We start from the raw sequence: 14,199 nt of genomic DNA, 5'->3' as shown, positions 1-14,199 counted from the left end.
TATGCCTTTGTCTACTTTGATTGAGAATAACAATGAATCTATGGATGTGAATTTTGTTGGTAGGAATAATTTTGGTAACAACGCTTATAGAGGGAATTTTAATCCTAGGTCATATCCTAGTAATCCTTCTAATAATTATAGGAATTCCTACAACAACTCTTATGGAAATTATAATAAGATGCCCTCTGAATTTGAGAATAGTGTTAAAGAGTTTATGAATTCACAAAAGAATTTTAATGCTTTGCTTGAAGAGAAATTGCTTAAACTTGATGATTTGGATAGGAACGTTGATAGAATTTCTCTTGAGGTTGATTCTTTAAAGCTTAGATCTATTCCTCCTAAGCATGATATCAATGAGTCTCTCAAAGCCATGAGAATTTCCATTGATGAGTGCAAGGAAAGAACCGCTAGGATGCGTGCTTCCAAAGATGCCTTTATTAAAGCGTGTTCTTCCAATTCCTATGAAAATCAAGATGAAGATCTAAAAGTTATTGATGTGTCTCCTATTAAATCTTTGTTTTGCAATATGAATCTTGATGAAACTGAATATGATCTTCCTTTACCTAGAAGGCGTTCTAAAAATTCGGAGTATTTAGATCTTTATGATGAAATTGATGAAAGTGGGATTGAAAGAAATAAAAATCTAGATGTTGCTAAACCCACTATACTGGATCTCAAGGAATTTAATTATGATTGTATTTCCTTGTTGCAATCCGTGCTAAATTCTCCACATGCTTATAGTCAAAAGAAAGCCTTCACCGAACATATTGTTGATGCCTTGATGCAATCTTATGAAGAAAAACTTGAGTTGAAAGTTTCTATCCCTAGAAAACTCTATGATGAGTGGGAACCAACTATTAAAACTAAAATTAAAGATCATGAGTTTTATGCTCTGTGTGATTTGGGTGCTAGTGTCTCTACTATTCCCAAGACTTTGTGTGATTTACTAGATTTCCATAATTTTGATGATTGCTCTCTAAACTTGCATCTTTCAGATTCTACTATTAAGAAACCTATGGGAAGGATTAATGATGTTCTTCTTGTTGCAAATAGGAATTATGTGCCTGTAGATTTCATTGTTCTTGATATAGATTGCAATCCTTCTTGCCCTATTATTCTTGGTAGACCTTTCCTTAGAACGGTTGGTGAGATTATTGATATGAAGGAAGGGAATATTAGATTTCAATTTCCATTAAAAAAGGGCATGGAACACTTTCCAAGAAAGAAAATAAAATTTCCATATGAAACTATCATGAGAGCCACTTATGGATTGCCTACCAAAGATGGCAATACCTAGATCTATCCTCGCTTTTATGCCTAGCTAGGGGCGTTAAATGATAGCGCTTGTTGGGAGGCAACCCAATTTTATTTTATTCCTTACTTTTTGATCCTGTTTAGTAATAAATAATTTATTTATCCTCTGTTTTGGTTGTGTTTTTTGTGTTTAATTAGTGTTTGTGCTAAGTAGAACCGTTGGGAAGACTTGGGGAAAGTCTTGTTGAACTTGCTGTAAAAAACAGAAACTTTAGCGCTCACAAGAACTGCTGTCATTTTTATTTGAAGAGTGATATTTAGTTAATTCTTTTTGCATATGATTAATAGATAACTTCCTCACGTCCAGCAATTTATTTTAGAATTTTTGGGGTTCCAGATCTTGCGCTAGCTACAGATTACTGCAGACTGTTCTGTTTTTGAAAGATTCTGTTTTTCGTGTGTTGTTTGCTTATTTTGATGAATCTATGGCTAGTAAAATAGTTTATAATCCATAGAGAAGTTGGAATACAGTAGGTTTAACACCAATATAAATAAATAATGAGTTCATTACAGTACCTTGAAGTGGTTTTTTGTTTTCTTTCGCTAACGAAGCTCACGAGTTTTCTACTTTAAGTTTTGTGTTGTGAAGTTTTCAAGTTTTGGGTGAATTCTTGTGATGGATTATGGAACAAGGAGTGGCAAGAGCATAAGCTTGGGGATGCCCATGGCACCCCCAAGATAATCCAAGGACACCAAAAAGTCAAAGCTTGGGGATGCCCCGGAAGGCATCCCCTCTTTCGTCCACTTCCATCGGTAATTTACTTGGAGCTATATTTTTATTCACCAACATGATATGTGTTTTGCTTGGAGCGTCTTGTATTATTTGTGTCTTTGTGTTTTAGTATGCCACAATCATCCTTGTTGTACACACCTTTTGAGAGAGCCATACATGAATTAAAATTTGATAGAATACTCTATGTGCTTCACTTATATCTTTTAAGCATTATAATTTTGCTCTATGTGCTTCACTTATATTTTTTGAGCTAAGTAGTTTTGCTCTATGTGCTTCACTTATATCTTTTGAGCGTTATAATTTTGCTCTATGTGCTTCACTTATATCTTTTGAGCTATGTAGTTTTGCTCTATGTGCTTCACTTAGATCTTTTAGAGAACGGTGGTGGATTTGTTTTAAAGAAATTATTGATCTCTCATGCTTCACTTAAATTATTTTGAGAGTCTCTTAATAGCATGGTATTTTTCTTAATAATAACATGCTTGGTATTCAAGATTTGTGAAATTTTCTTTTGAGTGTGTTGAATACTAAGAAAAGATTGAAGCATGATAATTGTTTTGAGATATGGAGGTGATAATATTAGAGTCATGCTAGTTGAGTAGTTGTGAATTTAAATAATACTTGTGTTAAAGTTTGTGATTCCCGTAGCATGCACATATGGTGAACCGTTATGTGATGAAGTCGGAGCATGATTTATTTATTGATTGTCTTCCTTATGAGTGACGGTCGGGGACGAGCGATGGTCTTTTCCTACCAATCTATACCCCTAGGAGCATGCGCGTAATACTTTGCTTTGATAACTTCTAGATTTTTGCAATAAGTATATGAGTTCTTTATGAATAATGTTGAGTCCATGGATTATATGCACTTTTTCTCACCCTTCCACCTTTGCTAGCCTCTCTAATACCGCGCACCTTTCGCCGGTATCATACACCTACCATATACGTTCCTCAAAACAGCCACCATACCTACCTATCATGGCATTTCCATAGCCATTTCGAGATATATTGCCATGCAACTTTCCACCGTTCCGTTTATTATGACACACTCCATTATTGTCATATTACATATTCCGGTACACCGCCGGAGGCATTCATATAGAGTCATATTTTGTTATAAGCATCGAGTTGTAATTGTTGAGTTGTAAGAAAAATAAAAGTGTGATGATCATCATTTTTAGAGCATTGTCCCAAGTGAGGAAAGAATGATGGAGACTATGATTCCCCCATAAGTCGGGATGAGACTCCGGACGAAAAATAAATAAAAGAGGCCAAAGAAGCCCAAATAAAAAGAGAAAGAAAAGAGGCCATAAAAAAGAGAAAAGGCCCAAATAAAAAAATGAGAGAAAAAGAGAGAAGGGACAATGTTACTATCCTTTTACCACACTTGTGCTTCAAAGTAGCACCATGATCTTCATGATAGAGAGTCTCTCGTTATGTCACTTTCATATACTAGTGGGAATCTTTCATTATAGAACTTGGCTTGTATATTCCAATGACGGGCTTCCTCAAATTGCCCTAGGTCTTCATGAGCAAGCAAGTTGGATGCACACCCACTTAGTTTCTTTTTTGAGCTTTCATATACTTATAGCTCTAGTGCATCCGTTGCATGGCAATCCCTACTCACTCACATTGATATCTATTGATGGGCATCTCCATAGCCCGTTGATACGCCTAGTTGATGTGAGACTATCTTCTCCTTTTTGTCTTCTCCACAACCACCATTCTATTCCACCTATAGTGCTATATCCATGGCTCACGCTCATGTATTGCGTGAAGATTGAAAAAGTTTGAAAAAGTTAGAGTATGAAACAATTGCTTGGCTTGTCATCGGGGTTGTGCATGATTTAAATACTTTGTGTGGTGAAGATAGAGCATAGCCAGACTATATGATTTTGTAGGGATAACTTTCTTTGGCCATGATATTTTGAGAAGACATAATTGCTTTGTTAGTATGCTTGAAGTATTATTATTTTTATGTCAATATAAACTTTTGTCTTGAATCTTTCGAATCTGAATATTCATATCACAATTAAGAAGATTTGCATTGAAATTATGCCAAGTAGCACTCCGCATCAAAAATTCTCTTTTTATCATTTACCTACTCGAGGACGAGCAGGAATTAAGCTTGGGGATGCCTGATACATCTCCAACGTATCTATAATTTTTGATTGCTCCATGCTATATTATCTATTGTTTTGGACTATATTGGGCTTTATTTTCCACTTTTATATTATTTTTGGGACTAACCTATTAACCGGAGGCCCAACCCAGAATTGTTGTTTTTTGCCTATTTCAGTATTTCGGAGAAACATAATATCAAACGGAGTCCAAACGGAATAAAACCTTCGGGAACGTGATTTTCTCACCGAATGTGATCCAGGAGACTTGGACCCTACTCCAAGGAGTCAAAGAGGCGGTCACGAGGGTGGGGGCGCGCCCCCTGCCTCGTGGGCCCCTCAGTGCTCCACCGACGTACTCCTTCCTCCTATATATACCTACGTACCCCCAAACGATCAGAACAGGAGCCAAAAACCTAATTCCACCGCCGCAACTTTCTGTATCCACGAGATCCCATCTTGGGGCCTGTTCCGGAGCTCCGCCGGAGAGGGCCGTCATCACGGAGGGCTTCTACATCATCATAGCCTCTTCGATGAAGTGTGAGTATTTTACCTCAGACCTTCGGGTCCATAGTTAGTAGCTAGATGGCTTCTTCTCTCTTTTTGGATCTCAATAGAAAGTTCTCCCCCTCTCTTGTGGAGATCTATTCGATGCAATCTTCTTCTTTTGCGGTGTGTTTGTTGAGACCGATGAATTGTGGGTTTATGATCAAGTCTATCTATGAATAATATTTGAATCTTTTCTGAATTCTTTTATGTATGATTGGTTATCTTTGCAAGTCTCTTCGAATTATCCGTTTAGTTTGGCCAACTAGATTGGTAGTTCTTGCCATGGGAGAAGTGCTTAGCTTTGGGTTCGATCTTGCGGTGTCCTTTCCCAGTGACAGAAGGGGCAGCAAGGCACGTATTGCATCGTTGCCATCGAGGATAACAAGATGGGGTTTATTTCATATTGCATGAATTTATCTCTCTACATCATGTCATCTTGCTTAAAGCGTTACTCTGTTTTTAACTTAATACTCTAGATGCATGCTGGATAGCGGTCGATGAGTGGAGTAATAGTAGTAGATGCAGAATCGTTTCGGTCTACTTGTCACGGACGTGATGCCTATATACATGACCATGCCTAGATATTCTCATAACTATGCTCAATTCTGTCAATTGCTCAACAGTAATTTGTTCACCCACCGTAGAATACTTATGCTCTTGAGAGAAGCCACTAGTCAAACCTATGGCCCCCGGCTCTATTCTCATCATATTAATCTCCATCACTTTAATCTTGCTTTGCTTTTTACTTTTCCTTTTACTTTTCACTTTGCATCTCTATACCAAAAATACCAAAAATATTATATCTATCAGATCTCACTCTCGTAAGTGACCGTGAAGGGATTGACAACCCCTAATCATGTTGGTTGCGAGTAGCTATCGTTTTGTGCAGGTACGAGGGACTTGAGCGTGGCCTCCTACTGGATTGATACCTTGGTTCTCAAAAACTGAGGGAAATACTTACGCTACTGTGCTGCATCATCCTTTTCTCTTCGGGGAAATCCAACGCAAGCTCAAGAGGTAGCATCTTGTTGCTCCGTTGTGGCGTCGGTCCGAGCTGGCACCCATGTTGTTGATTTGTCGTTGGTCGGAGAGACGTCAGTGGTCATGGGTGTGGCGGCGTCTGAGCTTGCCTCGGCCAAGGTCGAGGACTAGTGTCAGGGCTTGATCCGCAGTGGCCGTCGGCAACTACTACGTCGTGTCCCCTCGGTCCATAGGGACTGGCTGTGGACGCCCCGTACTGTGGAGGTGACCGCCCAGGTCCAATGGCTGATGTCGGGCTAGGAGTAGAAGGATGTGTCTTCCGTTCTTCCCACCGTGGTCTGTAAGTTGCAACGTTGATGGTTGGCGGTGACTAGGGACATGGATTTCGGGGCGGCGGCCCCGGATGGTGGTCCGGATGGTGTCATTTAGGCAGGTTCCGTGGCCATGGTGGTGGCTACGTTTCTCTATCGCCCGGCGGTGAGGGGTGTAGCGGAGGGTGGTTTGGGCGCACTTTCTGTTACCTAGGTCCGTATATTGAGGCCGGTTCTCGCGGTGACAGTTCTGGGTGCCCCGTGGTTGCATGGGTGAGATGCTGAGCGAAAGCTCCACGCTTTAGCGCCACGACGACAACATGTGCGGGTGACGTTATCTTCTCGTAGACATCACCGTGGTTCTCCTCTCCGTGCCAGAGTCTCCAGGTGAAAACCCTTGTCCACTTTGGTGGGCGTTTTCGTGGAGGCTAGGTGTCCTAGGTCATGTCATGGGATTGTAATCAGGTTTTCCTGTGCTAGTTTTTTGGCAGCATAGCCGCGTGCGTTTATGTTTGCCAGTTATCTAGGAATCTGCTGTCTTAGAGGACCACCTCACCACATTGTATTGTTCGTCCGTGTAATTTTTGTGTTGTTGTTTTTATATATAAAGCAGGGCGAGAGCCTGTTTCAAGGAGGAATAAAGAAGGAGAAATGGTTGAGGTTGCGCAAAGGTGGCAATGGGAGCAATTTGTCAGAGACGTTCCAACATTATTTTTGTTTCGCGATACAGATGCAAACGCTCATACATACGCACATACGCTCAGCGCTATGAATGCACGCGCACACTCTACCCCTATAAGCACCTCCGAGAGATTGAACCGGCACGTCATCTTGAAATTGATGAACTCGCCGCAAACGTCTTTGTAGTCGACGGGAACGTCTGCTTCCACTCAAGGCACATTTCCGAAAAAACTATAATAAATCCAGAAAATTGTGAGAGCAGTTTCAAGTCTAAGACTTGAACACTGTTGAGTTGGAAATACCACTAACCTCATAACCACCCAAATATAGGTCCTCTTGCATGGCAACGGCATCGTCGACAAAACTTGATGTTTTTCACTACTCCCCATCCTGTGTAGTGGAAAGCGAGCTAACACACACCATCATCGTCCACACGCGCGATTTTTTGCCGGCCGATGTGCCCCGTTTTTTTCGTCTCTTGTTTTGTTTCATCTTTTTGCTTTTTTCTTTATCTTTTATGCTTTTTGCTTCTTTAAAAAATGAGGGATTTCAACAAAATAATTTTCAAATAAATTACTAATTTGAAAAAAAGGTTCAATTTTTATCCTATTTTTAAAAACCACAAATTTAAAATACTCCCAAATTAAAAAATATATGAATTTTTAAAAAAGGTTTCAAATTTAAAAAATGTTAATGAATTCATATAAATGAGCATGAATTTCATAAATGTTTCTAATTTCAAAAAATATTTACGAATTTAAAGATGTTCATAACTTTTAAAAAATATTCCTATATTTTAAAAATGATCTTGATTAAAAAGTATTCATAAATTCAAAAACAAATTACGAATTTAATATTTTGTTCCTGAAATTCAAAAATATTCATGAATTAAAAAAATGTTCACGAATTCCGAAAATATTCTGAATTTTTTAAAATTCTGGCAAATTCATAGAATAATCCTATATCTAAAAATTAATGAAATCATAACTTCTTGTAAATTTCTAAAAATGTTTCCAAATTTTAGAATAGTTCTGAAATTCAAAAATGTTTCTAAATTTCAAAATTTGTTCTCTAATTTAAAAAATAATATTCCAAAATTTTAATATGGGAAAAAGGGAAACCCCAAAAAATATAAAAGAAAGTAAAACCAATTCTGAAGGTTCAAACCTTCCAAAAAACGGTGGGAGAAAGGCAATGAAATTTTCAAATATGGGTCGGCCCATGTCTGCGTGAACAATTGGGGGTGCGCACTACATCGCTATCCGTCGACTTACGCGATAAATTGGGCATGATTCTCTATGTATATTTTTTGAAGCCCCTCCCAACGCTTCGCCTTGTACAGGTGTCAAGATTGCCCTAAGCAAAAATCTGATATGGCATGTTAATTAAGAATATATATATAAAGAGAGAGAGTAGTATGGTGATCTCAGGAAAAAACGATGCTAAAAGAGTGCACCTAGGTGGAAACACAAATATAAGTCTACACCTAATTAAATGAAGGGAGCATAGTAACCAGAACTAAACACATATGCAAATGGGAAGTTTAGTTGTTAAATCCTTTAATGCACTTATCACCTCATCTAAGAACACATGCATTAGAAAAGGTCTAAGTATAATTCTCTTTTTTTTGCGAAAAAAGGTCTAAGTATGATTCTCTCTACCTGTGAGCCTAAGATTACCCCTTGCAGGGACCTCCAGGGGTCACTTTGATGGCCTGTGAGCACGCCAAGAGGTGCGTCCCTCCACTGCCACATGTTGCATGTTGGACGCTACCTTTGGATTTTTTTTTACATGTTTTCATTTTTAGTTTTGTTTATTTTTTGGTTTTTACCTGATTTTCCCTAGACTATGGAGAGAAAAAAAATTGCGCAGAATTTTTTCACGTAGAAAAGTGAATCTGTTTTTCCACGAGAGGCACATATTTGTTTCTTGTATAGAATTGCTTTCGCGAGAAACACAACTGTGCTTCCCGAAAAAGGAAAAAATGTGTGCGTCCATGAGAAGCACAAATTTGCTTCTGGAAGAAAAGATTTGCTTCCGCGAGAAGAACATTTATGCTTCTTGTGTAAAAAAAAGTGCTTCTGTGCTACTCGAAAAAGGGGGAAATGTGTGCTTCCACAAGAGACGCAGATTTGCTTTTGCGAGAAGCACAATTTTGCTTCTTCGGGAAACAAATTATGCTTTCACGAGAAGCATAAATTTGTTTCTCATGAAAACACAATTTTGCTTTCGCAGGCGAAGAAAAGGGAAAAGCACATCTTGGGCTTCAAAAAAGGAGTAAAAAATCTCAACTGCGCGTCCGAGCTCTGTATTCGTTATTTTGCAGGAACTGGTTTTTTGGTTTTCATTTTTCTTTTACTTTTTTGTTTCCCGTGATTTTTATTTCCTTTTTCTGATTTTCCTGAAAAAAAAATGACAAAGCCATTAACATGTGATTTAGTTTCAACTTTCAACGGTGAAAATGGTTTGGTATTTGGACCCATGATTGAGATAAAACGTTTTGTTACGAAAAAAATAAAAACTCTCAGGTCAAGATAAATGGCACACATGCAATACACCAAAAATGATGAGGGAGTGACCTTTGCAAGGATACCCGTAATGATTTGGAGATTACAAGTCGGGAACACCCAAGTCACCGGGCGAACCGACACTTGTCAGCTCGCAGGAGCAACAGGATTAGATCAGTGAATGCGGTGCACTCTGACAGGCACTCGTGCTTTGCCGACATGGCTTCACGCTAATGCATGCCCATCCGCCCACTCACCACTCGCCCAGGCCCATGACATGATTGTTAACATCAGCATGGCACGCACATGACCACCCTGCTGCACAAGCGCGTAGAACTCGTCAAATACCCAAGGGTTCATGCATCATGATTCATGAGCACCGCCTGCCTCACTTCCATAGTCCCGATCGCATCAATCACCCGCCTCACTTCCACTCCATAGCTCCGATCCCATCACTCGTCCGCACCAAAGGGATCCACCGTTCCTTTACCAGAGTCAACGGCAACTAATCTAAGCTACGCCGTCAGTGTTACGTCAAGATCAGTCCCATGCGATCGCCCACATCATGCTTAAGCCCTAGGAGAACGAAGTCAAGTGCAACCATGCTGTCATGCCCAACTCCTGAGCTAGAATGGATGGATATGTCACGCGCTCGACTTTCGACTTTCGCCTCTGCTCGACGGGTGAGTCTTGCAGTCATGGTAGCAGCACGGATGGGTTCCCCCTCCGCCCCAACCATCATTAAACTAATTAATCCTCCGCATTGCATCATAACACACTCCTCCAGTTTCGCCCAATGAAACCCTCTCAAAACACCACCAAGTGTCCAAGTCAACTCACAAGTGAGCACCGGGAGCCATGAGTAGGATTGCGCAGGTGTCAACCCGCAGTGGGCGTCACTGTCTTCCACCCCCCTCGAGTGCCTCTACTGACAGCGCCGTGTTGACTTTTGCCCATGGGCGATTATGGGGTTGACCCGCGAATGGCTGCACTGCAGTCTGCAGGGCACTGACGGATGGTGCCTTTTCTGCAAACCCTGTGCGACGAGTGTAGAGGATATGCATACAAAATCACGAAAGGTCAAACGCCATGATGGACCAGAGCATGAGAACGGCCCGAAAAGCAGGCTCTGGATAGGCCATACCCATCTGTAAAGCAACGGAGACCAGCCAGGATCCACACATTCAGCATTAGTAGTAGTAGTAGTTTGCAAGTAAGAAAATGCATCGCCCGGCGACACTGATCTTGATGTTTACTACATCTTCACCACCACTAAGCCCTAGGAGTTGTGGCTGTAAAATGCTCCTCATGGTTGGCCAATATTGGAAGGACAACACAAGCCCCACCCCCCACAAGCCTATTGTATAAATGTGCATGTTCCTTCAACTGCTTTCTGATGCTACTACGAACAAGACTGAACCCACGCTACAAAACAAAATTTAAACCCATGCATGTTAACCCCTCTCATGCATCAAAGATGGTGCTAATCTGTCGTCTTCACCGGTCCGTTTCTCAAGGTTCATGCATCATCCGTCTAACACCCGGATACTACTCCCTCCATTCTAAAATATAGTGCGCCCATATTTTTCGAGGTCGAACTTTGATCATAAATTTAACGAACGAGACCGACTGCGGCAGGAGAAAAAATTACATAATTAAAAACTTCTTTCGAATACAAATTCACTGATATAACTTTTGCTCCTGCCGCAGTCGGTCTTAATAGTTAAATTTACGGTCAAAGTTGAAGCACGGAGATAGAAAAAGCACTACATTGTGAAATGGAGGGAGTACAAGCCATTGTCTGATTGATGGAAACGACAGTTACACTGAGGAACATACACTGAACCAGGGGTCAGGAGAGGAGCTAGCCTAGTTCCTCTCTCCTACTGGGGAACTGGATTAGCATTACATTAAGCCTGGATCAGAGCTGAGCTAACGTGGACTCCTGACTTCCCCACATGATTCCCTCCGCCTTTCAAACCTCGGTGACACAGAGATCCAGATGCTTTCCCCCTCTCTGCACCTGCAACCTTTTAGTGTTTACATGCTCTGTCCCAGAGTAAGGTGAAGTGCATGTGTACTATGCGATGTGTGTGAAGATTAGAACGACACGTCCGCTCTCAGATTGGTTATCTCGTCTTGAGCTTTTAAGGGACTTGGGAACTTTTCACGTTTTTCCTTTTCTTGATTTAAAATTAACCGTGGTTCAAATTGTTTGTGAAGTACCTTCTTGTTCTCCAAAGGTTTAAGTATCACAGATCCTCACAAACATACCCTTACATAAAAAGAAAATTCTATTCAAAATCTTGATGCTAAAAATAATTTTACCTACAAAATGCATGACACTAAAGCAGGCAGGCGTACTAATGAGACCCGATAGCGCCCGTTCATGTTCAGCTTTAAACATAGGACGCTACCAGATCACTGCCTTCTTGTCTTTTGATGCTAGTATGAAGTGAGTTTGTTGCTTCTTCCTCTCCGCCAAACATGATACCCGAAGCAGAGAAACAAGGGATGATCGACCCGAACAGGGGATACATCATAGCTAAACCTACCTGGCCTGAACCAAGAGCGGCAATGCTGAACCAGCAAGAATTCCAACATCTCCCAAGCCATGTTCAAACTGTTTGTCAAGTCCCTTATTGTTCTCTAAAGGCTTAATTATCATAGGTCCTTGCAAACACATCCCTACCAAAAAGGAAAATTGCATTCATAATCTTAATGCTAAAATTAACGGCAATATAGCAATGTGTACACATCATATGAATTTGAAATTAGTGGAATGTTGTCTAAATTAAAATTATTTTTGACACCACAAGTATCAAACCCCAAGACTCTAGACAGAGAGAGATTTGTGCAAGGGTGATTTATGTGGAAACCGGCTCATGCAGTGTCGTCTCTGAAAGTCAAATTCGTGCAAGAACATCAAAATCTTCAAGTTTCTATCAAGGGATTTTTTTTACTTCATAGTCCTGAGGTTAGTTGATGCATTTAGGAACAAATTTGCAACTTTTATACTAATTCATGTTCCATTCAACTGTAGAACTCATCCTATATTAGAACTTTCATCTCATCTCTGTTATGCTATTCTGAACAATATAAAAAAGTACTGCAGTACAAAACACATACCAGTAGCAATTTCAAGTATACCAAAGTGTATCTTTATTGAATCACAAACTACATGACATACTTAAAATTTCTACATAAAACCTCCTTCCTGGCAATGCCATTCAAAAACCAAGCAGAGCAGGGGTTGATGTTACACAAGAATACTTGATCAAACCCATAATAACCTATCTAAGAGCCTAACGAAAGCAGAAGCAATCACTTAGAACGAGCTGTGGATCGGGCATGAACTCGGTTCAAGAAAGGATCGCGTCCCAGTCGATCTCGAGCGACGGGTACTTGCGCAGCAGGGACTCGTCCCATGGAGCCTCCGAGAAATCAAGAAGCTGCATCTCCGGGACGACGTTGGAGCACGAGGACACCTCGCCGTCGGCCGACGACGAGCTCTCGGAGACGGAGCAGCCTGGCTCGCTCTTGACGTCCGGGAAAGAGCTCGGCGTCAGGGTCGGCGTCGGCGCCGGCGTCGCATTGCTCTGGCTCTGCGGCAGGTCCTCCCCGTGGCAGATGGAGTGGAGCTTGGCGTCGATCGCGGCGTCGAGCGGCGGGCCGTGGTGCTCGCCGCCGCGCCTGAGCTCGGGGAAGTTGAGCCTGGCGGACTCGCCGCGGAGCCGGAAGGCGGCGGCGTCGTAGGCCAGCGCGGCCTCGTCGGCGGTGTCGAAGGTGCCGAGCCAGAGGCGGGTGCGGTTGCGGGGCAGGCGGATCTCGGCGACCCACTTCCCCCAATGCCGCTGCCGCACGCCGCGGTACAGCTTGGCCGCCGGCCGCGCCGGGAGCGCCGCAACGCCGTGCCGCTTCATGGGCTGCCCCGCCACTGCCATGGCCGCGCCCGGCGCCCGGCGCACGTGGTGGAGCTGCGACTGGAGCTGGAGGATTTGCGCGGGAGTGAGGTAGCTGGCGCCACGAAGCAGGCCGGCGCTCTGCTCCGCGCCGGGGCAGGGGAAGGAGAAGGAGATGGTCGGCGCCGCGCCCTGCGCCGTCGGCGGAGCGAACGCGTGCATTACCTGGTCTCTGCCGTCCACCATGTGGTACGTCGCCGCCGGAAGATCGGGCCTATAGCTGCGCCAGTCCACCGTCGTCGCCATGCCCTCGTCGATCAAGAAACGCCGACGATTTGGAGGAAGAGAAGCGGATGAGAGCTGGTAATTTGGGATGAACTGGACGATTTGCCAAGAGAATGAATTGGAGCCGGGTGCGACTGTTGGGCAGCGGCGGAGGAAGCGCTTGATTTGGTGGGCAAGAGCAGCCATTGCCGGGCTCTTTTATAAGCGCGCCGGAAGCAGGGCGAGGCCAATGAGGAGGCGCCTCGTGTACGCGGCGATCTCCTACTGCCACCTGTCGGGGCGCCTCCACGACCGGACGGGCGTCGCCGGGCAGGTGGCGGTGACACGACGGGCACCTGGCGGCTTGGTATTGGGCGAGGGGTGATTTTGACCTGGTAAAGTCCAGATCTAGCTGTCACTTGACTGTCGTCGAGTGACTGACCTACGCGGCAGCCTGGTTTCTACAGTCTCCGAGCACTCACGGATTTGTTTTTTCCTCCTGGGATTGCAAGGCCGCCTAGCGTAGATTGCACGTATATACACAGTAGTTTGTCTTATAAATGGTACATTTCCAATTTTGTACGTACTATTGTATGGCGATACAACATCGAGGGGTGGTAATAGTGGTGTCGATGTAACGATACGATGGCGATGCAAGGGCCGCCCGTACATCGCTTTGATTTGGTGACAATGTCATTGTTTATGAGCGATGGTACACACGGGCAATTTGTGGCGAACTATCCTACAGTACCATTGAAAATGTGGGCAAACAATGGTCTTCTTTTTCCTTCCAGAAAGATGTTCCTTACTCTTCCAGAAACAAGGACATACAGACAGT

At 42.7% G+C, this 14,199-nt stretch overlaps 1 protein-coding gene across 1 annotated transcript; it reads right to left on the bottom strand.

Annotated features, from left to right (window-relative positions):
- Positions 1–12,340: 12,340 nt before the first annotated feature.
- On the bottom strand, positions 12,341–13,583 carry LOC125553366 (ethylene-responsive transcription factor ERF060-like). The gene has a single exon (XM_048717159.1). The coding sequence runs from the start codon at positions 13,566–13,568 to the stop codon at positions 12,558–12,560; it is 1,011 nt and encodes a 336-aa protein (XP_048573116.1). The 5' UTR covers positions 13,569–13,583; the 3' UTR covers positions 12,341–12,557.
- Positions 13,584–14,199: the final 616 nt, after the last annotated feature.

This window comes from Triticum urartu, chromosome 4 (genome assembly GCF_003073215.2).
Source record: "Triticum urartu cultivar G1812 chromosome 4, Tu2.1, whole genome shotgun sequence".
NCBI classification, from domain to species: Eukaryota; Viridiplantae; Streptophyta; class Magnoliopsida; order Poales; family Poaceae; genus Triticum; species Triticum urartu.
Note: the sequence above shows the minus strand (reverse complement) of the source record. Positions and strands in the feature narration are given on the sequence as shown.